This window comes from Mustela putorius, unplaced genomic scaffold (genome assembly GCF_011764305.1).
Source record: "Mustela putorius furo isolate JIRA1106 unplaced genomic scaffold, ASM1176430v1.1 tig00000827_pilon_pilon_pilon, whole genome shotgun sequence".
Classification (NCBI taxonomy): domain Eukaryota; kingdom Metazoa; phylum Chordata; class Mammalia; order Carnivora; family Mustelidae; genus Mustela; species Mustela putorius.
In genome coordinates, this window is record NW_025421489.1 from 7,143,759 (window position 1) to 7,169,375 (window position 25,617).

The window sequence follows — 25,617 nt, forward strand, 5'->3', positions numbered from 1 at the left end:
CCCTTGTCTCCATTATTAAACAGCCTCACACATTTTTTTAAACCACCCTTCCACCAAGATTTCTGGCTTCCCAACTTACCCCCTTTTTAGATGCAGTAATATATTTTCTGAAAAGTTCTTCCATGAGGATTTTAAAATATTTTATACTGTGCTCGTATTTTTTATTACCATTATTATTGTTTATATTAGTAGTATTTACATTAGTTATCTATGCCTCACACATAAGCCCTTTCCTTGTGTGATTATTCAAAATATGAGGTTTTTCAGAAACTCACATATGCCTCAGTGTGTATGTGTTTGTGTGTTTCATGAAATATGATAGATAAGAAAGTTTGTTTCTAGCCTTGGCTTAATATTTGTACACGTACATATATATGCAAATTTTATTCAAATCTACTTCTTTATTTTTTATCCAACTGATATAAATTTTTTGTGTGAAGTATACCTATAGATTATATATATTACATGTATTTCTACTAATGTTTCAAGACTGAAGAACACACCTTTCAACTGTGTAATGGAAATTTTTTTTTAATTAACATGAATATAAAATGGAAGTTTTATTGATATGAATATTAATTTTGAATAGAAAATAATTATTAAGACATAGTTCAGTAAAAAATGAGGTTCCATATTGTCACAAATAGTTTGTGCAATGGTCTTCCCGACCAAGGTAACTGTGGAAATAGTTTAATAGTAATTAAAACAAAAATTCGAATTAGAAACTAAACAAACTGAGGATAATGTTAGTATTCAAATTTATAGTAGCCTTCATTTGAACTTAGGGGTATTTCAAAGGCATTTAATCCTTACTGAAATGTATGCTTCAGCAATTACTTTTCTTTAATATTATGAATGAATGAAGTTATATCATTGTGCTTAGATTATAATCAAGAATAATCACATTAACTATAATATTTAGTTTGTCACTGTGATATGATTATAATTATAGCTTTAAGTATGGACTTTTTTGACACTGGAACATTAATCTTATCAACTATATTGAAAGATAAAGTAATATCTGATATTTCCCAGGTATATAACAAATTATTTCAATATAATGTTAAAGTAATTAGATGTATAATGGCTTCAATTTTTTAATTTGAAATAGCTGATTATGGCTATAACAACCTCAACTGCAAAGTTCTATTTCTAAAAATATGGGCATGGGACCAAGAACAAGAATTGATGCACTGATTTTACAAGAAGCAAATAACTTGGCTCTAAGGCTTATTGAAGAACAATGTTGTTGGTTGACCGTGACAATGAAGCCTCTCTCCTGAGGCCTGTCTCCAATCAATGCAAGCAATAAAGCAAAGTGAAGACTAGCTAGCAACAACTGAAAGCAGAGGGTTGACGCCACAAGGACTCTCCAATCCCTGGCTCTGAATTTTGTGTATGTCAACTTTTTTCTCCTAACCACGTTCCCCACAAGGCTAGGAGAAGGGTTGCTGAAAGCTCATTCTTAACATAGAGTATTAGATTCTGAAAGATAGGTATCCTTCCCCCTTACATTTTCAGTTTGGGAAAAAACCTGCAAAGGATTGATAGCTTGGGTTGTGATTTCTTTTTGTTCATTAATTAAGCAACAATCCTCATGAGGTAACCTCGGAGACAACAAATGTATCTGTTTCAATACATTTGGCAACCCAGTGTCAAATACAACTTTATATATGTTTACTACAATTCTGTAACAGCTCTAGCTGTAAAAATATTCCCTCTGTAATATAGGGGATATGACCCATAACAAATAAACCCCAAATTTCAAAAACACCATTTCTGGAGGGTCACTTGTTATCCATATCCAAAATAAATTGGCAGAGGGACTTTTCTCTACCAATTCAGGAAAGACCAGGCAGGTGGAGACACAACATCTGAAAAATAAGGCCTCCTCTACCACAGCATCAGAAGGGAGACCTGGAGGGTTGTCTTCCAGCACATAAATGCTTCAACCTGCAAGTGATGCTTTACTTTCTCAGAGCGCACTGACCACATCTTTTCACATGGATCCACTTACCCAAAAGGGTCTGGGAAACATGGAAGGAAATGATGAGCATTGGGTTAGTTATACACAACTAGTGAACTGTTGAACACTACATCAAAAACTAATGATGTGGAGCACCTGGGTGGCTCAGTGGGTTAAAGCCTCTGCCTTTGGCTCAGGTCATGATCCCAGGGTCCTGGGATCGAGCCCCGCATCGGGCTCTCTGCTTGGCAGGGAGCCTGCACCACCCCCCCCCCCCGCCACCTGCTTCTCTGCCTGCTTGTGATCTCTGTCTGTCAAATAAATTAAAAAAAAAAAAAACTTAAAAAAAACTAACGACGTACTATACGTTGGCTAAATGAACATAATTAAGACAAACAAAAATGGATATTTTGCGAATAGTAAATAATATCTACAACGAAAAATGATAGGTTTAAAAAAATTGTAGTTTTTGTTCCTAAGTCCATGAACTGATATCACCACTCTTTTCCACTGATGAAGAATCAAAATTTTCGAATTAATAAAACTCAGTTACCTCTCTTTGACTAAAATCCCAAGGGTATTTATGACAATTTTAGTACTGCTACATGTTTTTATGGCTAACAATGGCTAAGGTTCTATGCTGTTAAGCATCAGTAAGGAAATCTACCCAGCTGGTATTAGTTATTGCAACCTCCAGGTACCTCAATTTTCTGGAGTTTTACTGAGAATTAGTTTAAATATGATGGTGATGATGATAATCATATGTTTAGCATTTATTGAGTAGTTAAAGAGTTTCTGTTTAAACCTCTTAGCATATGTCAATTTGTTAAATCTATAAAAGTAGGTCTGATTTTTACTGCCATAAAGATATGGAGGTGACAGAGTTGATAAGCATGTATTCAAGGTCACATGGCAAGTAAGTGGCAGTGACAAAATTGAAACCTAGGGTGACCAATTCCAGTCGGCCTGTTTAACTCCTGTGCTGTGAGGAGATCCCCAATACAGAGTAGACGTTTCTGATGACGAAGTTCTGAATGATGAGACCCACTGCTATCCCCTTACCCTTCGTCCATCAGTGCGCTTTCCTTCTGATAAATCTGCCCGGCTGGCTCAGAGGAACTCTTCACTGAGATGTTTGCAGGGTGAGCCCTTCTTTCATTTAAGGCTCTGCTCAACTGTAACCTTCAAAGAGATTGTTTCTTACCACTCTAATCAAGGTAATGATTCTCCATCGCTTTTTCCCTGTATAATTCATGGCATCTATTACCCCATGACACAATATTGCATATTACTTTGTTTATTATCTGTGTCTGCCACCAGAATGTAACTCAAGGAAGGCAGAAACTTGCTATGATCTGAATTTTCACACACATACCAAGATCTGAATAAACGGTTTCTATTAATCTACCTGTCATTCCTTCCTTCATTTCTTCCTTCCTTCCTTCTTTCCATCCGTCCATCCATCCATCCATCTGGACTCATTATCTATCCTTATATTATTCAGAGCTATAAATCATCTAACCATTAGTTATTAAAAATAAGTGGCTTTTAATTATTTCATAAGGGTGAGATGTTCAATTACTATTATTTTTTTACTCACTGCCATTCTTTTTTTTTTTTCTTTTCTCCAACATATACTTTAAAAGAAAATTATGTGAGGGGCGCCTGGGTGGCTTAGTGGGTTAAAGCCTCTGCCTTCGGCTCATGTTGTGATCCGAGTCCTGGGATGGAGCCCCACATCAGGCTCTCTGCTCTGCAGGAAGCCTGCTTCCTCCTCTGTCTCTGCCTGCCTCTCTGCCTACTTGTGATCTCTGTCTGTCAAATAAATAAAATCTTTAAAAATTTTTTAATTAAAAAAAATTATGTGAGATCTAAAAGTAACACTTGAAGCACTCATATGTTGAGCAGAAGTACAGCTTTTCATCTGAACTAAGTGACAAAGGTTAAGTTTCGAAGGCAAACTCTACAGACTTCTGTTTATAGATTTATGTATTCGTGAACTTTATATAGAGCAATCACTGTTTTGTGATCTCCCCAGTTCAATTTGAATCCAGAGTAATGCTGCACTGAAATCATTATCATCAAGCCACTATTTTTCACTCCAGATCAATTACTGTTTAAAGGACACTTAGGAGTCATACAGTTTTTGAGGGGAAAAATGAAAGGTGTGAAAGAGTAAGCCTTTTCAGTTTATGCGTGAAGACAATGCACCAGACAGCTAAAATTATAATGATGCTGGCTTCCCTTTTTTGATCTCCAAACTATTTCCCTCCCTTCACATTTAGGATTATTTGGGAAGTATGATTATTTTGTTCTGTATGAATTTAGAGAAACACAGGATAGCTACTGTGCTACTGTCTACTTAGAAGATTTTATTGACTTCTGGAAGCATTTTCTACTCCATAAATCATTCCTTCCTTTTCCCTAAACTCAAATCTAGTCATTATTCAATTCAATCTTCTAGATGTTTTAGTGGAAAAGGCAACATCTTACACTATTATTGGTTTCCACCCTAAGGGACCAGGCTAAGGGACCAGGCTTGCGAGTTTCTTGGAAACAGTTCACAGAGCAGTCCAGGAAATATAAGGCACAGGGGGCATGTGGGGAAGGGGAGGAAGTGCTGGGAGTCAAGGCAGGGGCACTGAAAGGGGAAATGGAAAATCAATGAAGCCAAACACTGCGTAACATGTGCATCTCAGCTCTGTGCAGAGGAGATGTGCACAGTACATTGCACAGAGTTTTCTGCAGTCCAGGCAATCGATACATGTTTGCTGAACAAGTGAACAGAAGAGAACCAGATCTTGAACAATGATACAAAAAGTGTGATGCCTACAATTATCAAGTCTTTTGCTCTTGCTGCTCCTTTATACTTTTAGCTAACAAATATTCAGGGTTTACTGTATATCTCATGCATTCCTCAAAGCACTTTGCATGAAGGAAATGATTTAGTCCTAAGAGCTCCCCGAGATGGAAGAACTATTATTATTTCATAGCTGAGGAAAGTGAGACAAAGGAGGATCATGTGACTTGCCTAAAATCACAGAGCGGACTGCAAGAGTGTAACCTAGGATATGCACCTAATGGTTTTGCAGAACTGGGCTACCAACAACTGACATAAATGCTACTTAGTATTCATAGTAAATGCAGTAAGTACCAGCTGAATGACGGTCCTTAATAAATAATACTCTCTTTGAAAAATGAGTGACCATTTAAATTTAGAATTGACACTTTGATAATTACAATGATGGACTATCTCATTCCTGTCTATATAAATTCCAGTCCTACATCCTTCTTCTGTAGGATGGTAGTTGCACTTTGTAAGATTTTTATTAAAAAAAAAAAAAAAAACATTTAAATCAACATGAATTTAAAAAGAGGAGATAACAAGTTCCTAATCTGTCACTTATTTTTCCATGAATAAGCTACTTGCTTCCTTGTTAACTTGCCCAAAAAGGAGACATGCTTCTTAACGTGTCCCTGGACAGACTGAAGACTATGCCTATGCCTTATTTTTCTTTTTAGAAAAATACAATAGATTTGACAGTAAATTGAAGATAGTACGGTGATGTATTCAGAATGCAAAGAAATAAAAAAATACATACAGCTTTATGTCGGTCATGTACTAAATATTGTCTAATAAATTGAGTTGTAAGTTTTTGAATGGAAAATAAAAAGTAACTATGGAGCTCAAATAGCTTCCTTATTTGCAGGTAAAGTAGATAACCACCAAACAGAAATAGAAATACATGGGAATCATATATATCCTCCACTTTCTTCCACATTCACTTTTCATCAATTTTAAACTTTGTTCCCAATTATTCGAAACTTTTAAAAATATGCATAGATTCCAGGGTTGTCAGATAATTCTGGGAAAATCTCAGAGTCCATTATGATCCTGTCATTCTGCAAATGTGAAAAGTGAAGCTCTATAATGACACGGAGGAAGTTAAAGGATTTGTGTTAAATCCCTGAAAAAGGTTATTAGTGTATAGTAACCTACATAAATCTATATAATCTATATAAATCTATAAAAACATATGGTACCTTGTTTTTTGAGATTTTCTGGCTCTTCCCCATCCCCTACTTTGAGGTGGGTCTTCCCTCTCCTTCGTCTGTCCCTAGTCTACTCCATTTTGATTCCACTCCCAGTGCTGTGTCTGTTCATGTTTTGCTTCGCTGGGTTTACGAATGGGAACCACTGAAATGGAAGGGGATCATGGTGGATCAAGCTTGAGAGTTCATGGTGTCAACGACTCCAACCCCACAGAACTTCCCGCAGAGCTCTGGACCCATTCATTCCATAGGTTTTAGCTCCCTCCAGTTTTAGCTGCCTTCTCAAACGGCATGACTGAGTTTCCCAGTGAGTGTCTGTTGGCTCTCTCATGATTCTCCTGCCTTCTCCTTTACAGACATAAATAACACACAGGTCTTGTGGCTATTGGTGGTTTATCCCTATTTGCTTATATACTGACTTTTGGAGGGATGCCTTTGCACTTAATTTTGTTGTCTATGTTTTCTGTGATTTACTGACTTTGCTAACTAGGTGCTCTGACTGTTTTGATGTGAGAACTTGGGAAAACCCAAAAACCACTCTGCATCATCACTACCATGTTTCCATAATTCTCCCTGCTTTTATACATATTTTAAACAACTTCATTGTGTTATAATTTGGAATTTACATACCATTAAGGTCACCTGTATTTTGTTTACAATTTAATGTCTTTTGTATATTTATGCAGTTGTGCAACAACTGCCATAAAAAATGTAGAATATTTCATCATCCTCCACAGAAATGCCATGTTCCTTAATAGTTACTCCTCAGCCCTTTTTTCCTTCAGCCCTATGGAACCACTAATCTACTTTCTGTCTTTACACATCTGCCTGTTATAGATATTTCATATAAATGGTATCACATAAAATATGGTCTTTTGCTATCGGTAGTATGGGACGGAAAAATAAACATGATGTAATGTTTTAAGTTCTTCACCTCAAATGGCTAACAGCAACAATTCCATGGCAGACTCTATGACAATGTGTCTGCATATGATTTGAAGTTGGCTACCTGGTGCAGGGCAATAAAACACCAACTGAGAACATGGTCATGGTCAGTAGGAAGGGTGACGACTATAACAATAAAATGTGATACACAGATTTTACTGTGTGTCAAGACTCTTCTAAGCACTTCAAATATATTAACAGATTTAATATTCACAGGAAGTTATGATGGAAGTACTATTGTTATCGTCCCCATTTTATTGATAAGGAAACTGAGGCAAACTAAAATAAAGTCACCCAAACTAGTAACTGGAAAAGTTGATTCCATACCCAGATAGTTGGACTCAAGTTTCCTTGTTCTTTTTTTTTTTTTTTTTTAATTTTTCTTTTAGAGAGAGAGAGAGTGGGTGAGTGAGAGGGAAGAAAGAGACTCTCAAGCAGATACCTGCTGAGCACAAAGCCCAATCTCACAACCCTGAGATCATGACCTGAACCGAAATGAAGAGTCGGATGCTTAACCAACTGAGCCATCCAGGTGTCCCATAAGACTCCTTGTGCTTTTCTTTTCTTTCTTTCTTTTTTTTTTTTTAAAGATTTATTTTATCTTAGAGAGACAAAGAGAGAGCTCAAGGTGGGGGTTGGGAAGCAAGAGTGACAGGAAGAGGGAGAGAAGCAGACTCCTCACAGACAGGGGAGACTGAGGGGGGCAGGGACTCGATCTCACCATCCTGAGATCATGACCTGAGCTGAAATCAAGAGTCAGATGCTTAATTGACTGAGCCACCCAGGTATCACAAGACTCTGTTCTTAATAACTGTTCTATAGTGCCTCTCTGATTTTGGGGTGTTTAGTTAAATGCCATTCTCTTCTAAATCAGTGGCAGTGCCAAGCAGCTTAGGGTAACAAATTCTGAGTAATACATTAACATTTTAATGGCATGTAGGTTAAAACTAAGAGGACACTCAAGTCCTGGCTGGGTGGCTCAGTCCTTAAGCATCTGCTTTTGACTCAGGTCATGAACCCAGCATCAATGGATCAAGCCCCACATGAGGCTCCCTGCTGTGTTCCCTCTCTCACTGTCTCAGTCAAAGAAACAAAAACAACTTAATAAAGAAAAACCTAAGGAGACAAAAGAATCATTGTCTTTTAGTTTCATAGATATTCTTGCACACTTTGTCGTAATGCTTTTTTTCTTCTATCTTAAGTAAAACATAATTTGAAAACCTTCATTACCTGTAGCAGATTGGGCTTTAACTGCTTCTTAATAAAGCAGTGGCTACTTTGTCCTAAAACATATTTGATACACAACTGACCACGTTCAAGTACAACTCGTCATGATTTGCCTCTTTATTTCCAAGACACAGTAAGAACTATAGGCCTAAAAAGTACTTTATCACTAAACATAAGATATTAAAGTATTTCTCAGTAGGCTGAGCAATGATTATAATCATGTAAATTCTCACAGGACTTCATAAGAATGGCGGGGGGGGGGACAGTGTAAACTCCTCCACAAAACTGGCAAAGTTGGAATAATAATGCTCAGATATCTTCCCTGAATCAGCCCATCTAATAATCATTCTGCCTCCCTGAAGAGGAAAGGAATCTCTTCTGTTCAATAAAAACTTCTTTCTTTCAAAAATCTTAGGAAAAAAAGTTCTGGAGATTTTTTTTTTTTTAAGTTGCCAGAATCATTTATAAATTGAAGAACTAACTATAATGGAAAATCAGCATATTACTAGGAAGGTGACTAGAGAAGAACTGAAGAAGTTCTTTCTTCTAGAACAAACGCCTACCTTCTAAGATACCTCTTCATGATTATATGTCCAGAGCCTCATTTCCTGTTGTCCAGAACCCTCTCCCAAACATCTCCACGCCCAAATCCTGTCCCATTCTCCACATGAAGACCCGGAGCTCTGCGCTCCCTACATCATCTGGGATCTTTGAAGCTGCCTTGCTCATAAAATGAGCTGCCTCAGTGAAAAGATACTTTAATGTGAGAGCAATAATAAAATGAAACAGCACTCAAGTTTAGCTCTCGGTCCCAGGAGCTCGCCTCCAAGAGAATCAGTGCAGAATTCGTTGGCAGTGTCATTCGCATGGCGCTGTTTTGGAAATTAGATGGAATAGTGCCCCGGAAAGAACTTTGCCAGTGTATTTGTAATGATTTTTGACATTTTCTGGGTAGTTTTGTAAAGAACATCTAAGTACAGTTATACTTCACACATTTGGAAGTGAGATAAATGAGAGCAAAATTGTTCAAGTTGCTGCGCACTTGCTGAAGTAGCATTTTAAATACCCAAAGCTCTGCTCTCAATTCAAGTCTGGGTTGAATTTATTTCTCCTATTTCCACTAAGTGAGGGCTTTCTACCAATTTTTTTTTAACTGGTTCATTTTAAATTGATTTAGATAAATGTATGTAAATGTTAGGCATACACTTACATTGTGTTGAAAAATAAATGCAAAGGGAAATATTTCTGTATGTCAGGGGATGGTCTGAAGCAAGAAAGGAATTAAATGCTTATGTACGAATGGTAGGGAGAAGCTATCTTCCCTTAACATGGGTGTTCAACAATTATGAAATGAACCCTTTCAACATATTTGTATGCATGTACCAAATAGATGACAGCAGAACATTTTGTAAATGAGAAGTAAAGATAAAAATGCCTAGATTACGACAGTTGTTCCAAAAAGAAGTGATTTCCAGAAACTCACCAGTCATGCAGTCTTTAAATTCAATGTCATCAACTGCCGCTCCTCCTCCCAGATCCCTGGTTCTGATGCCTTGGAATATGACTTCGAAATTCCTTAGCTTTCCTAGCAGGATGGCAGCCTTTTGCCAATGCTCAGCAGAGTTCTGCTCAGGTTCTTGCCATACTTTTGACAGTCCTTTCTCTGTCTGCAGTAGAGAAATAAACACCAAAGAAGAAACACAGCCAATCCCTTAGAACAGAAGCATTTGCTTAGGGAAAACTGATTATAAAACAAACCCTGGAACTCTGATACTATCCGTGATGTCCCTGACCTCAGCGAAACCGAGGCATGTTAGTCTACTACAGTGTTTCCTAGCAGCACCGATAAATCTGTTGGGTGTTTTCAAAGACACCACTATCTAGGAGTAGCTCACTCAGTGCTTTCCACTTCTCCTCTGCAGGTACACGAAATCCTCCATATCTCATGGGATCTGAACATTTTATAGAAACCCTGGATTATAGCTTGGGATGCTCCCCCAACCTTCTATTCATATTCTGAGTGGAAATAATTTACACAGGGGAAGAGAAGAAATGGAAGAAATGGGATGGAAGGAGGAATACGTGGGAGAAATCACTATCCCTGACGGATATAACAAAGGGATTGTGAAGTGAGCTATGGTGGCAAAGTGATGATTTCTAAGATCAGCAAGATTTCAAAAATCCTACTAATATATTATTTTGGCTATCTAAAAAATTCTATTATAATATGACGGATCACTCTTCAGTTATAAAGGAAAAATTAATTTTCTAAAACACTTATGTAAGTACCTCCTCCATATGTTTAAAGTTGGTTCTCATTGCTCTTTGGTCTTCTAGACCTAGTTCCTCCCGAGAATTAGATGTTTTAATAAATCATGATGATGGACACATTGAAGGAAGGAGAAATAAATAAACTATATATTTTCTATATATAGTATTATAAATATATGCACATCTATGTTTATGTTTATGGTTAGCCCCAAATAACTAATATCTCAGGATCCACTATTTTGTTTTCATAACAAATTAACAACAGTAACAACAAAACCTTGTGTCTGAAGCTTGTAATCAAACCGTGGAATCGAGGGAAAATACTGAGGGGAATGGCAGCCAGAAAATCAAGCAAGCTGTTCCAACAGATTTATAGCATGCAACTGTGAAATACATAATTTACAGGTATTTTTTTAATATAAGCTGAAGAAAAAGAGAAATATTGGAAAAAGGATCCAAAGGAATTACATTTTTACAGGTTCAAGCTTTTAGGGTACTAATGTTGATAAATATGGCTGACACCTTGTTGTGCTGAGGGAGACACAATCAAACAGTTCTTCCTTGGCTGAATTACAAAGAAAGTGGAGCCTCATATTAGTTAATCCAAACTTAACTTTGCAAAACAACTAATGGTGTCTAGATACATTTCTGAACAGCCTTCCCCCTCCAAAAAAAAAAATAAATAAATAATAAGAATAAGAAAAGTCTTTATACCCAGAGACTCATGTAACTTTTGCCTTGAAGGGGATGGGAAATTCGCACCTAATTAATAGGATTTTATATCCTTCTGATAACTAAAGAAGCAAAGCCTTTTTTAAGGTTAATCACTGACTGTCAGTGATGTTGTAGTGATGCGGAATCAAAGGAATGATTACTTAAATTAAAGATTAAAGTAGAGGGGGCCTGTCTGACACATAACAACATAACAGGCATGGATATTGGTAAAGTCTGCCTTAATTTACAAACTTAACTCACTTTGATAATATTTTCTATTAATCTACTTCTGAAGTTTCTAGAACCACTCATTAACTGTGACAAGCCCCCAAAGGGTTTTCAACAAATACCATCACAGAAGGTTGTGTGATTACTTTAATCCATAAAATAAAAACCATTTCTTCAATCTTACAACTGACCTTCTTGTGAAAAAGAGATTTGAATAATATATCCATTATCATATTATGTAGTAAGAAAAGAAAACAAAGGTGAATTCTTTGGAAAACCAACCATGGGTCAATCTCATGGCGGGTGACATTAGAATATCTAATATATTTACTATCATTCTTCTTTAAATAAATCAAATCTTATCCCCATAATTTCCAAAATTATGCATCCAAATGTAAAATGGGAGATTTGCTTATTAGTTTATCTGTCAATTCATTCATATATTCTGCAAACATTTGATGTTCACATGTACTATGTTAGATACCAGGGATAAAAAGGTGAAAAAAAAAAAAAAGAGAGAGAGAGAGTGTGTCTCATTGTGGAGGTAATAATCTAATATGAGAAAGTCATAAAAATAAATTACTAGAAAAGTTACATAAGTATAGGTATTTATTATTCTTATATATGTCAATATACATCAGAACAATTTTTCAAAAAGTAGTTATATGTCAATCTAATTTTTGTTCCACATACATACACTGTTGCTTTATTTACTTAATATTCTGATTTTCTATTCTTTCTAAATTGATAAAAGGAAAACCCTCTTAATTTCAACTCATGACTCTGCCACTGGCCAAGGATATATCTCTCCCATTCATCTGTATGGATGGTGAACTATCCCAAGAACCCAAGGTAATAAACATATGAAAAGTGACTGGCCACACTAATAATAGTAAAAATAGACATTAGTTCAATAATAATTAAATTATAGAAATTGAAGGAATACTCTCTTCTTATAATTTAACAATTTACCTAACTTTTAACTGATTTCCATGTATTATGCATTTTGACTCTTTATTTTATATATTGTGTATTTGTTCTGGAAATGTATTTGCCCTCATACTTTTTTTTTTTTAGTATTTTATTTATTTGACAGAGAAAGAGACAGCCAGAGAGGGAACACAAGCAGGGGGAGTGGGAGAGGGAGAAACAGGCTTCCCTCTGAGCAGGGAGCTCGATGTAGGGCTCGATCCCAGGTGCTGGGATCATGATCTGATCCAAAGGCACATGCTTAAGGATTGAGCCACCCAGGCAACCCTGCCCTCATAGTTTATGCCAGTGTTTCCCTTTTGTGTCATGAAAAGAAAATATGTGAGAAATACTAAAACTCTGCTTCCATCCACAAAGCAAAGGCTGCACAGAGCCTAGGACCGCTTCTTCCAAGACTTTTTCAAATGAAGGAAAACAAAGAGAATTTGTCACTAGTAGACATAACATAAACGAATGGCTAATAGAGTTTCTTCAAGCATAAAGGAGAGGATAAAAGAATAAACCTTAGAATAATTATCAAGAAGGGATTTAAAAAACAGCTAAAATATGAGTAAATACAGTAAACTTTCCTTGTGTTCTTGAATTTATTTTTGATGGCTGAAGAAGAATTAAAATACCATCTCATGTGGTTTTCAATGTATATAAAGAAAATAATTAAGGAATAAATACTTTAAGTGCAAGAGAGTAAAGACATAAAGGGAAGTAAAGTTGCTACACTGGAGTTGATTAAGTCTTAATGTTGCATTTTAGCAGGTCACATTTTCATCCTCAATTTTTTTCTTTTGCTCTTTAGGTTTTCTCATACATTCAGTCTCCCAAATGATTTTTAGAATAATTTAATGAATAGCTGAAACTTTAAATGTTGAATTATTTTTACCCTGAGTTATCTTTTATTTTTTTACTTATTCAGGACTCTTTATGTCACTTACTAAAACTTGTCCTTTTAATAAATAAGTTACATACTTATTATAACATTTATATCCAAATATATGGCAATGTGTGTTACAGTGGTGAGTGGGAGACAGGCAAATGGCTGGCCTGAATCACCAGAGACAGCAACTCACATTACTACTATACTACAAGCTCATAGGCCAAAGTTACTAGGCTCCCAGGGCCAAATAACTATTAAAAGATGACAATAAGTGTGGTGTCAAGATAGCAGAGGGGTAACAGACTGAGATGACATCAGGTCACAGAAGTTCAGTTAGATAGTTATCAAACCATTCTGAACACTTACAAATCCATCAGGAGATCGAAGAGAAGAAGAGCAGCAATTCTAGAAACAGAAAATCAACCACTCTCTGAGAGGTAGGATATGTGGAGAAGTGAATCTGAAGCCACGGGAAGATAGTCCATGGGAGGAAGGGCCAGTTCCCGGGAAGCGGTGGAACAACAGAGCACAAAATCATAACTTTTAAAAGTCTGCTCCACTGAGGGACATCGCTCTGAAGGCGAAGCAGGGGTGGAGCCCTTGCTGGGAGACCGTGGTCTCAGGTCCCATGGGGTCAAAGAAGGATCGGGGGTGTCTGAGTGTAGCAGAGCTCATAGGTATTAGAGCGGGGAAGCCGGCTACAGAGACGGGGCTGAGGAGTGAGCTCTCACCTCAGGATTACATTAAACTGTGATCTTTGGCACAATCAGACCACTGCTCTTTGAGCAGGGATCCCAAAAGTGGCAGATCCGGGAAGAGCCACTGGAAGAGCAGAGTGGCAGGAATCTGCTAGGGTTGGAGACTCCAGATGGGGTCATGCACCAGAGATAGAAACACTTGGTCACGGGCTGGGTGAGCTTGGAGCACAGCCAGAGACCAGGGAGATGGGAGTGATTGAGTGCTTTTCTCCAAGGGTGCACTGAGGAGTGGGTCCCCGAGCTCTCAGCTCCTCTGATCCAGAGATTGGGAGGCTACCTTTTGCATTCCAGTCCTCCAGAGCTCTACCGAAAGCTTTCAGGGAAAAGCTCCCAAGAGCAAACTCAAGCAGATTACTTATCCCGGGACCTGGCAAGGGCAGTGTAATTCCACTTCAGGCAAAGACATTTGAGAATCACTACACAGGCCCCTCCTCAGAAGATCAGCAAGACCATCCAGCCAGGACCAAGCTCACTGATCACAAACAGCGGAATTCCAGAGGAGAGGAAAACAAAGCATAGAACTCATGGCTTTCTCCCTATGATTCTTTAATCTTGCAAAGTTAATTAAATTTTTTAAATTTTACCTTTTTTTCTTATTTTAATTTTTTAAACTTTTCCTCTTAACATTTTTTAACTAGTTTATCTTAACAATACCTTTCTAAAAAAAATCTTTTAAAACCTTCATTATTATAGTCAAATTTTATCCTTCATTGTATCTAACTTTATTTTTTGTATACATAACAGGTTTTTCTTCTAAAAAATTTTGGGACAGAACTTTTTCTAATAGATCAAAATATACCATAAATCTAGCACACGGTTTTTTCTGGTCTCCAGCCTGAACAAATTTTCTCCACTTTCTTTTTCTTTCTTTCCCAACCAACTTATCAATTCCTTTTTTAGAATTTTTTTTTAAAAAATTTTCATCTTTACAGTCATATTACATCCCATCATCATGTTTACCCTTATTTTTGTATATATGTGTTCTTCTTTCTTTAAAATTTTGGGAGGTATTTTCTTCTAAGAGACCAAAATACCCCGAAAATCAAATTGGTGGCTCTGTTCTTTTCACCAGTCTAATATATATATACACATACGTGTGTGTGTGTGCATATATATATATATATATATACACATATATATATAATACACAGTGTGTATGTGTATATATATTAAATTTTATATGTATATATACAATTTTAAAATTAAAATAATAAAATATATATATATAGAAATTACTTTAAATTTTTCTTTTAAAAAAATTCCTTTTACCCCCATTATTCTCTCCTTGGTTTAAGGTCTCTTCTGATTTGGTTAGCATACATCTTTCTAGGGCCTTTGCCGCCCTTTTAGTATTTTACTCTCTTGTCCACATATTCTTACCTGCATAAAATGAGAAGGCAGAACAACTCACCACAAAAAAAAAAAAAAAAAAAAAAAAAAAAAAAAAAAAAAAAGAAAGAAAGAAAGAAAGAACAAGAGGCAGTACCAAAAGGCTAGGGACCTAATCAAAGAGAACACTGGTAATAAGTCAGATCTTGGGTTCAGAATGATGATTCTTAAGGTGCTGGAGGGTTCAGAAAAGGCATGGAAATATTAGAGGAAACCCTCCCTGGAGAAATAAAAGCCCTTTCTGGAGAAATAAAAGAACTAAAATATAACCAACCTGAAATTGTAAAAAGCTATTAATGAGGTGCAATTAAAAAATGGAGGCTCTTACTGATAGGATAAATGAGGGAGAAGAGATAATTAGTGCTATAGAGACCAAATGATGGAGAATAAAGAAGTTGAGCAAAAGAGGGACAAACAACTACTGGATCATGAGGGGAGAATTCAAGAGATAAGTGATACCATAAGATGAAACAACATTAGAATGATTGGGATTCCAGAAGAAGAAGAAAGGGGGGGCAGTAGGTATACTGGAGAGAATTACTATAGAAAATTTCCCTAATATGGAAAAGGGAACAAGCATCAAAATCCAGGAGGTGCAAGGCACCCCCCCTCAAAATCAATAAGAATAGGTCCACACCCCGACATCTAATAGTAAAATTTACAAGTCTTAATGACAAAGAGAAAAACCTGAAAGCAGCTTGGGACAAGAAGTCTGTAACATACTATGGTAAAAATATTAGATTGGCAGCAGACTTATCCACAGAGACCTGGCAGGCCAGAAATAACTGGCATGATATAGTCAGAGCACTAAATGAGAAGAACATGCAGCCAAGAATACTATATGCAACTAGGCTATCATTGAAAATAGAAGGAGAGATAAAAAGCTTCCAGGACAAACAAAAACTAAAGGAATTTGTAACAAACCAGCCCTTCAGGAGATATTGAAAGGGGTTCTCTAAGCAAAGAGAGAGCCTAAAAGTAACAGACCAGAAAGGAACAGAGACAATATATAGTAACAGTCACCTTACAGGCAATACAATGGCACTAAATTCATATCTCTCAATAGTTACACTGAATGTAAATGGGCTAAATGCCTCAATCAAAAGACACAGGGTATCAGAATGGATAAAAAAAAAAATCCATCCATATTCTGTCTACAAGAAACTCATTTTAGACCCAAAGACACCTCCAGATTTAAAGTGAAGGGGTGGAAAACAATTTTCCATGCTAATGGACATCAAAAGAAAGCTGCAGTGGCAATCCTTTTATCAGATCAACTAGATTTTAAGCCAAAGACTATAATAAGAGATGAGGAAGGACACTATATCATATTCAAAGGGTCTGTCCAACAAGAAGATCTAAAAATTTTAAATTTCTATGCCCCTAACATGGGAGGAGCCAACTATATAAACCAATTAATGACAACATCAAAGAAACACATCGATCATAATACAATAATAGTAGGTGATTCTAATATCTCCCTCACTGAAATGGGCAGATCATCTGAGCAAAAGATCAACAAGTAAATAAAGACCTTAAATGATAGACTGGACCAGATAGATCCAGATAGATACCACAGATATATTTAGAACATTCCATCCCAAAGCAACAGAATACACATTCTTCTCTAGTGCACATCGAACATTCTCCAGAACAGATCCCATCCTGGGTCACAAATCAGGTCTCAACCGAAACCAAAAGACTGGGATCATTCCCTGCATATTTTCAGACCACAATACTCTGAAGCTAGAACTCAATCACAACAGGAAATTTGGAAAAAACTCAAATACTTGGAGGCAAAAGAGCATCCTACTAAAGAATGAAGGGGTCAACCAGAAAATTAAAGAAGAACTGAAAAAATTCATGGAGACAAATGATAATGAAAACACAATGGTTCAAAATCTGTGGGACACAGCAAAGGTAGTCCTGAGAGGAAATTATATAGCAATACAAGCCTTTCTCAAAAAACAAGAAAGGTCTCAAATACACAACTTACCCTACACTTAAAAGAGCTGGAGAAAGAACAGCAAAGAAAGCCTAAACTTAGCAGGAGAAGAGAAATAAGAAAGGTCAGAGCAGATATCAATGAAATAGAAACACACACACACAAAAATACAAAAACATCATCAACAACAAAAATACCATAGAACAAACCAAAGAAACTAGGCTAGGAGCTGGTTCTTTAAAAGAATTAATAAGATTGATAAACCCCTGGCCAGACTTATCCAAAAGAAAAGAGATAGGGTCCAAATAAATAAAATCATGAATGAAAGAGGAAAGATCACAATCAACATCAAAGAAGTTGGGGTAAATTGGAAGGGGAGGTGAATCATGAGAGACTATGGACTCTGAAAAACAATCTGAGGGGTTTGAAGTGGCAGGGGCATGGGAGGTCGGGGTACCAGGTGGTGGGTATTATAGAGGGCACAGATTGCATGGAGCACTGGGTGTGGTAAAAAAAAATAATGATACTGTTATGCTGAAAATAAATGAATGAAAAAAAAAAGAAATACAGACAATTTTAAGAACATATCATGAGCAAATTTGACAATCTGGAAGAAATGGATGCATTCCTAGAGACATATAAACTACCACAACCAAACCACGAAGAAATAGAAAACCTGAACAGACCCATAGCCAGTAAGGAGATTGAAGCAGTCATCAAAAATCTCTAAACAAACAAGAGCCCAGGGCCAGGCATCCTCCCAGGGGAATTCTACCAAGCATATGAAGAAGAATTAAAACTACTCTCCTGAAACTGTTCCAAAAAATAGAAATGGAAGGAAAACTTCCAAACTCATTTTAGGAGGCCAGCATTACCTTGATACTAAATACAGACAGAGACCCCATCAAAAAACAATTACAGACCAATATCCTTGATGAACACAGATGCAAAAATTTTCACCAAAATACTAGCCAATTGGATCCAACAGTGCATTAAAAGGATTATTCACCACGACCAAGTGGGATTTATTCCAGGGCTGCAAGGTTGGTTCAACATCTGCAAATCAGTCAATGTGATACAACACATCAATAAAAGAAAGAACAAGAACCATATGATACTCTCAATAGATGCTGAAAAAGCATTTGACAAAGTACAGCATCCTTTCCTCATCAAAACTCTTCAAAGTGTAGGGATAAAGGGCACATACCTCAATATCATCAAAGCCATCTATGAAAAACCCACCACAAATATCATTCTCAATGAAGAAAAGCTGAGAGCTTTTCCGCTAAGGTCAGGAACACGGCAGGGATGTCCATTATCACCACTGCTATTTAACATAGTACTAGAAGCCCTAGCCTCAGCAATCAGACAACAAAAAGAAATTAAAGTCATTCAAATCAGCAAAGAAGTCTTCAAACTCTCACTCTTTTCAGATGATATTATACTTTATGTGGAAAACCCAAAAGACTCCACTCCAAATCTGCTAGAACTTGTATAGGAGTTCAGTAAAGTGTCAGGATATAAAATCAATGCACAGAAATCAGTTGCATTTCTTTACACCAACAACAGGACAGAAGAAAGAAATTAAGGAATTAACCCCATTTACAATTGCACCCAAAACCATAAGATACCTAGGAATAAACCCAACCAAAGAGGCAAAGTATCTATACTCAGAGAACTATAAAGTACTCATGAAAGAAACTCAGGAAGACACAAAGAAATGGAAAAACATTCCACGCTCATGGATTGGAAAAACAAATATTGTGAAAATGTCTATGCTACCTAAAGCAATCTATACATTTAATGCAATCCCTATCAAAATACCATCCATTTTTTTTTCAAATACTAAAATTTATATGGAACCAGAAAAGACCTCGAATAGTGTGAGGAATATTGAAAAAGAAAGCTAAAATTGGTGGCATCACAATTCCAGACTTCAAGCTCTATTACAAAGCTGTCATCATCAAGACAGTATGGCACTGGCACAAAAACAAATAAATCAATGGGACAGAATAGAGAGCCCAGAAATAGACACTCAACTCTATGGTCAACTAATCTTCAACAAAGCAGGAAAGAATGTCCAATGGAAAAAAAACAATCTCTTCAACAAATGGGTGTTGGGAAAATTGGACAGCCACATGCAGAAAAAAGAAACTGGACCATTTCCTTACAACACACATGAAAAGAGACTCAAGTTGGATGAAGGACTCAATGTGAGAAAGGAACCCATCAAAATCCTTGAGGAGAACACAGGCAGCAACTTCTTTGAGCTTAGCCACAGAAACTTCTTCCTGGAAATACCACCAATGGCAAGCAAGTAAAGGTAAAAATGAACTAATGGGGCTTCATCAAGACCAACAGCTTTTGCAAAGCAAAGGAAACAAGTCAACAAAACCAAAAGACAACTGACAGAATTGGAGAAAAGATTTGCGAACAACATATTAGATAAAGGGCTAGTATCCAAAATCTATAAAGAACTTAGCAAACTCAACACCCAAAGAACAAATAATCTAATCAAGAAATGGGCAGAAGACATGAAAGAACATTTCTGCAAAGAAGACATCCAGATGGCCAACAGACACATGAAAATGTACTCCTCATCACTCGGCATCAGGGAAATACAAATCAAAATCACAACGAGATGCTACCTCACACCAGTCAAAGTGGCCAAAATTAAGAAGTCAGGAAACGAAAGATGCTGGCGAGGATGCAGAGAAAGGGGAACCGTCCTACACTGTTGGTGGGAATGCAAGCTCTGGACAATAGCATAGAGGTTCCTCAAAAAGTTGAAAATAGAGCTACCCAATGACCCGGCAATTGCACTATTGGGTATTTACCATAAAGATACAAATGTAGTGATCCGAAAGGGCACATGCACTTGAATGTTTATAGCAGCAATGTCCACAATAGCCAAACTATGGAAAGAACCTAGATGTCCATCAACAGATGAATGGATAAAGAAGAGGTGGTATATATATACAATGGAATACTATATAGCCATCAAAAGAAATGAAATCTTTCCTTTTGTGACAATGTGGGTGGAACTAGAGGGTATTATGCTAAGCGAAAAAAGTCAATCAGAGAAAGAAATTATCATATGATCTCCCTGATATGAAGAAGTTGAGAGGCAACGTGGGGGGTTTGGGGGATAGCGAAGAAAAAAAAACAAAACAAGATGGGATCAGGAGGGAGACAAACCATAAGAGACTCTTAATCTCACAAAACAATTTGAGGGTTGCCTGGCGGAGAGGAGACAAGGGAGAGGGTAGTTTGGTTATGGACGTTGGGGAGAGTGTGTGCTATAGTCAGTGCTATGAAGTGTGTAAGCCTAATGATTCACAGACTGTACCCCTGGGGCTAATAATACATTATATGTTAATTAAAAAAAGATAACAATAAACTAAACAACATATAACATCTAAAGGGAAATTTAAGAAAACAGATGAAATCAGAGTTTTAGCACTGGGTTTTATATGGAAGTACAGGATAACTTGTATTGTATACCTGAAGCTAATATTATACTACCTATTAACTAACTGGAATTGAAATAAAAACTTAAACAATACATTAGAGACAAAAATAAAGGTTTCATGCATACACCTAAGAAGAGAAGCAGTGATATAGCAATATAAAATAAAACAAGAAATCATAAACATAACTAAGTAGAAATATTGGGTAAGAAAAATATAGTATGTCCATATAAACAAAATAGGTATAAAAACAGAAGAATGGTTACCACTGAAAAATTAATTAATGAGTAGAAAGAATCTGATTCCTAAACTTTCATAGGAGTCAGCAGAAAAAGGAGGAGTAGGAAGTTTAAAATATCTAAAGGATATTTTAAGGATAAAAATAGGCCTATATATGGATAAAAGGAGTTCCACAAAGATTAAGAAATAAGAAAAGAAAGGGACACATAAAAATATTAAAGACAATATTTCAGTGTGAATTATCAAATAAGATAGAAAAGAATGACAAATGTACTTATGTACTATAATAAAACTTGAGACTAGCAAAGAAAAAAATGTTAAAAATTTCCAGAAAAAGAAAAGGTCAATAATTAGATAGAAATCAGACTTCCTCATAACAATCTGGGATACAAGAAGACAGTAAAATAATAACTGTATGTATCGAAGGAAAGGACCTTGAACCTAAAGTTTTATACCCAGCCACACTGTCAGTCAAATATTAAGGCCTAAGAAAAATTATCATCCCATATACAGGACCTCAAATTTGACATAAAAAAGACCCCATCACAAATATTAGAGCATATGGTAAAATAAGAAAAGAAATTCAAGAGAATCTCTCAGAAGATTACAGAAAATGAGGGTAGTGTTAAAATATAAAAGTTGGTGGGCATCTGGGTGGTTCAACCGGTTAAGCATCTGACTCTTGGTCTAAGCTCAGGTCATGATCTCAGGGTCATGAGGATGACCCCCATGTCAGGCTTGTGCTCAGTGTGGAGTCTACCTGAGATTCTTTCCCCCTTCCTTTCCCTCCCTGTTTCTCCCCCCCTGCTTGTGTTCTCTTCCTCTCTAAAATAAATAAATAAAATCTTAAAACATCAAAGTTGGGGCCAAAGAATACAGAGTGTTATCACAAATAATCCAGAGAGAAAAATAAAGAAAGTATTCATATTATCAGTTCTTAGGACAGTGGAAAGAAGTATAGGAGAAAGTGATGGACAGAGATAATATTGTCATAAGAGCACGATAAATGGCTTATCTAGTTAAGGGATAGAAATTAATGGGGGTAAATGAGCGTAAGTAATGTGTTTTAAGTTAAAGACCAAAACCAGCCTTAAAAAAAGAAAAAAAAGTCAAAGGTAAACTTAAAAAAAAAAGAGAGAAAGAAATAGCAATTAGGAAGTTTCACCATAACAGCAACTGTAGAAATATAAATATGTTAAAGACTAAAAGCTAAATTATAAGAATAACTCCAAAAAGTCAATAGGAAAATTACAAGGCAGAAAAAAATATGTAAGAGAGATTCACAAACAATTTATGTAAGAGGAAACTTTAAAGATCAAATGACCTGCAAAGAGATCCTCAGACTCTGTGGAAGTCAGGCAATGAGAGGGTGAAAAAGCAAAATATAATGAGTATACCTCACAGAGTGCTTTGTAGCAATAGGAAATGATCATTTGGATGCACATATTTAAAACAAAGATGTATCTTTAGGGAAAAAAAGGGGGAAAATAATCAATATAATGAAAGTTATAACGCACTCAAAAAGAATAGCACATACAGTATAAAATACATACAACCAAGCATATATAAAGAAAGAAGAAGAAAAGAAAGAAAAGAAAAGAAAGGAGAGGGAAGAGAGAAAGAAATGAAGGAAAAGGAAAGGAATAACAAGCATTGGTGAGGACGTTGAAAAAATGAAATCCTTGTGGACTGTTGTTGATAATGTAAAATGGTGCAGTCACGATAGGCAACTCCTCGAAGACCAAAAATCTAACTATGGTATTATCCAGCAATCCCTCTTCTAGGTATATACCCAAAGAACTGGAATCAGGGACTTGAAGAGAAGTATTTGTACATTCATGTACATAGCAGCATTACTCACAATTCGGAAGATGTGGAAGCAACCCAAGGGCCCATTAACAGAGGAATGGAAGAATAAAATGTGCCAATACATACAATGAAATATTATTCACCCTACAAAGGAAGGGCATCTGACATTTCCTACAACATAGATACAACTTGGAGACATTATACTAAGTGAAATATGCCAGTCACGAGAAGACAAATACTTGATGACCCCACTTATATAAAGCATCTAAAGTAGTCAAATTCACAGACACAGAAAGTAAAATGTTGGCTACCGGGGCCTGGAAGAGGATGAAAAGGGGCTTCTTTTTAAGAGGTACAGAGTTTCAGTTATTCAACCTGAATTCTTAGAGGGATGACGGTGATAGCTGCACAATAATGTGAATGTACTAAGGGCCACTGAACTGTACACTTGAAAATTGTTAGGATAAGTCTAGTGTTCTATGTATTTTGCCATAATTTAAAAAGAGGCTTAAAAAATCACATCAAAGGCTCCTGTTGAGATACATTTAAAAGCAAAGGGAGAAGTATTCCAAAAAAGAAACTACCAATGTTAAAGAGATCGATTTTCAAAGAAGACAAAACAAGTATTAACATGTAAATACCAAATAATAGAGCATTTGAATTACATGAGGTAAGGACTTATAGAACTTCAAGATAAAGTAGATGAATCCACAATCATAGCTGGAGAGCTCAACATGCCTCTTAAAAATGGACAGACCAAGCAGGTGGAAAATCAGTAAAGACACAGCTGAACTCAACAGCAGAATCCATCAGTTGGACATACTTGACATCTATAGACTACTTCATCCAACAACAGCAGAATACAGATTTCTCTCAAGCTTACATGGGACAATTGTCAAGACAAACCATGCTTTGGGCCATAAAGCAAACGTATTAAGCTGAAAAAATAATAGGAATCACACAGTATCTGCTCTCATACAACAATCAAACTAAACTAGAAATCAGGGACAGAGAGATAGTTAAAAATCCTAAAATACGTGGAGATAAAACAAAACATTTCTATGTGACTCATAAGTCAAAGAAGAAGTCTCAAGAGAAATTTAAAGTATTTTTAACTAAACTGAAATGAAAATAAAACATCAAAATTTGTGCAATGTACTGAAAGGAGTACTTAGAGAGAAACTTGTAGTATTAAATGGATATATTAGAAAAGAAGAAAGATCTAAAACTAATTATCTAATTTCTTCTTTATTAATAGGGACACCTTGTATTTATTTTTCTTGTCTGATTGTTGTGGCTAGCACTATTAATTTCTACCTTCAAAACTATTTCGAATTAAGTCCAAAAAAAGGGAGAAGGAAAAGAAAAACTATAGCAGAATTCAATGAAATTGAAACAGAACACCAAAGAGAAAATCAACAAAACCAAAAGATTTTTTTTTAAGATTATTTATTTATTTGACAGACAGAGATCACAAGTAGGCAGAGAGGCAGGCAGAGAGAGAGGAGGAAGCAGGCTCCCTGCTGTGCAGAGAGCCCAATGCGGGGCTCGATCCCAGGACCCTGGGATCATGACCCGAGCCAAAGGCAGAGGCTTTAACCCACTGAGTCACCCAGGCGCCCCCCAAAAGCTATTTTTTAAAGATAAGAAAAAAGCTGATAATCCTTTAGTCATGCTAAGACAAAAAAGAGAGTGCACAAATACTAATAACAGAAATGAACGAGGGGACCATCACTATAAAGCCTATGGAAATTAAAAAGATAATAAAAGAATACTACGAACAAATTTTTGCCCACTGATTTGATGACCTACATAAAATATACTATTTCTTGAAGGGCACAATCTGCCAGAATTCACACAGAAGAAACAAATGATCTGCCTATACCGTAGCTATGAAAGAAACGGAATCAATAATTAATAACCTACCGAAACTAAAAGATTCAGACACATATGAGTTCATCTGTGAAATCTACCAAACATTTAAAAAAATAAATTCTATTGAATTCTCTATATTTTCTTTCAAAAGATAGAAGCAGAGGGAATAGTTTGTAATTCATTCTATGAGGGCAGCATTATTCTAACACCAACATAAAGACATTACAAGAAAACTAAAGACCAATATCTCTTAGAAACGTAGATGCAAAAACCCGGAACAAAATATAAGCATCTATAGATCTTAATCTAAAGAAATAAAAAAAGAGTTTTATACAGTGACCAAGTGGGATTTATCCCAGGTATGCAAAGCTGGTTCAACAATTGAAAATAAATTAATATAATCCATCACATGAATATGTAAAAAACAAAAATCACATTATATCAAGAGATGCACAAAAAGCATTTGACAAAAATCCAATGCCCATTTATGATAAAAACTCTCAGTGAACTAGGAATATAGGATAACTTCAACTTGACAAAACACATCTATAAAAAATCTACAGGAAATATACTTAATGGTGAGAAACTTGGTTTTCCCATTAAGATCCTATAGCTTAGGCGAGAATGTTCCCTCTTACACCACTCCTCTCAACACTGTACTGTAACTCTGTGCTAGTTCAGTAAGGAGAAAAAAAAGAAACAGTATATGGATTGGGAAGGAAGACAAAAAACTGTGGAACATGATAAATATTCTACTTACACTTTCTTTCCTTCTTTTTAAAGATTTTATTTATTTGACACAGATAAAGAAAGAGAACACAAGCAGGGGGAGAAGCAGGCAGAGGGAGAGGGAAAAGCAGGCTCCC

General features: G+C 36.1%; 1 protein-coding gene across 1 annotated transcript in view; it reads right to left on the reverse strand.

Annotated features, from left to right (window-relative positions):
• The window catches only part of MALRD1 (MAM and LDL receptor class A domain containing 1), a 753,919-nt gene that overhangs the window by 268,664 nt on the left and 459,638 nt on the right, over positions 1-25,617 (reverse strand). Inside the window, 1 exon segment of the mRNA XM_013058904.2 lies at positions 9,675-9,858. Coding sequence (XP_012914358.2) covers positions 9,675-9,858 — 184 coding nt within the window.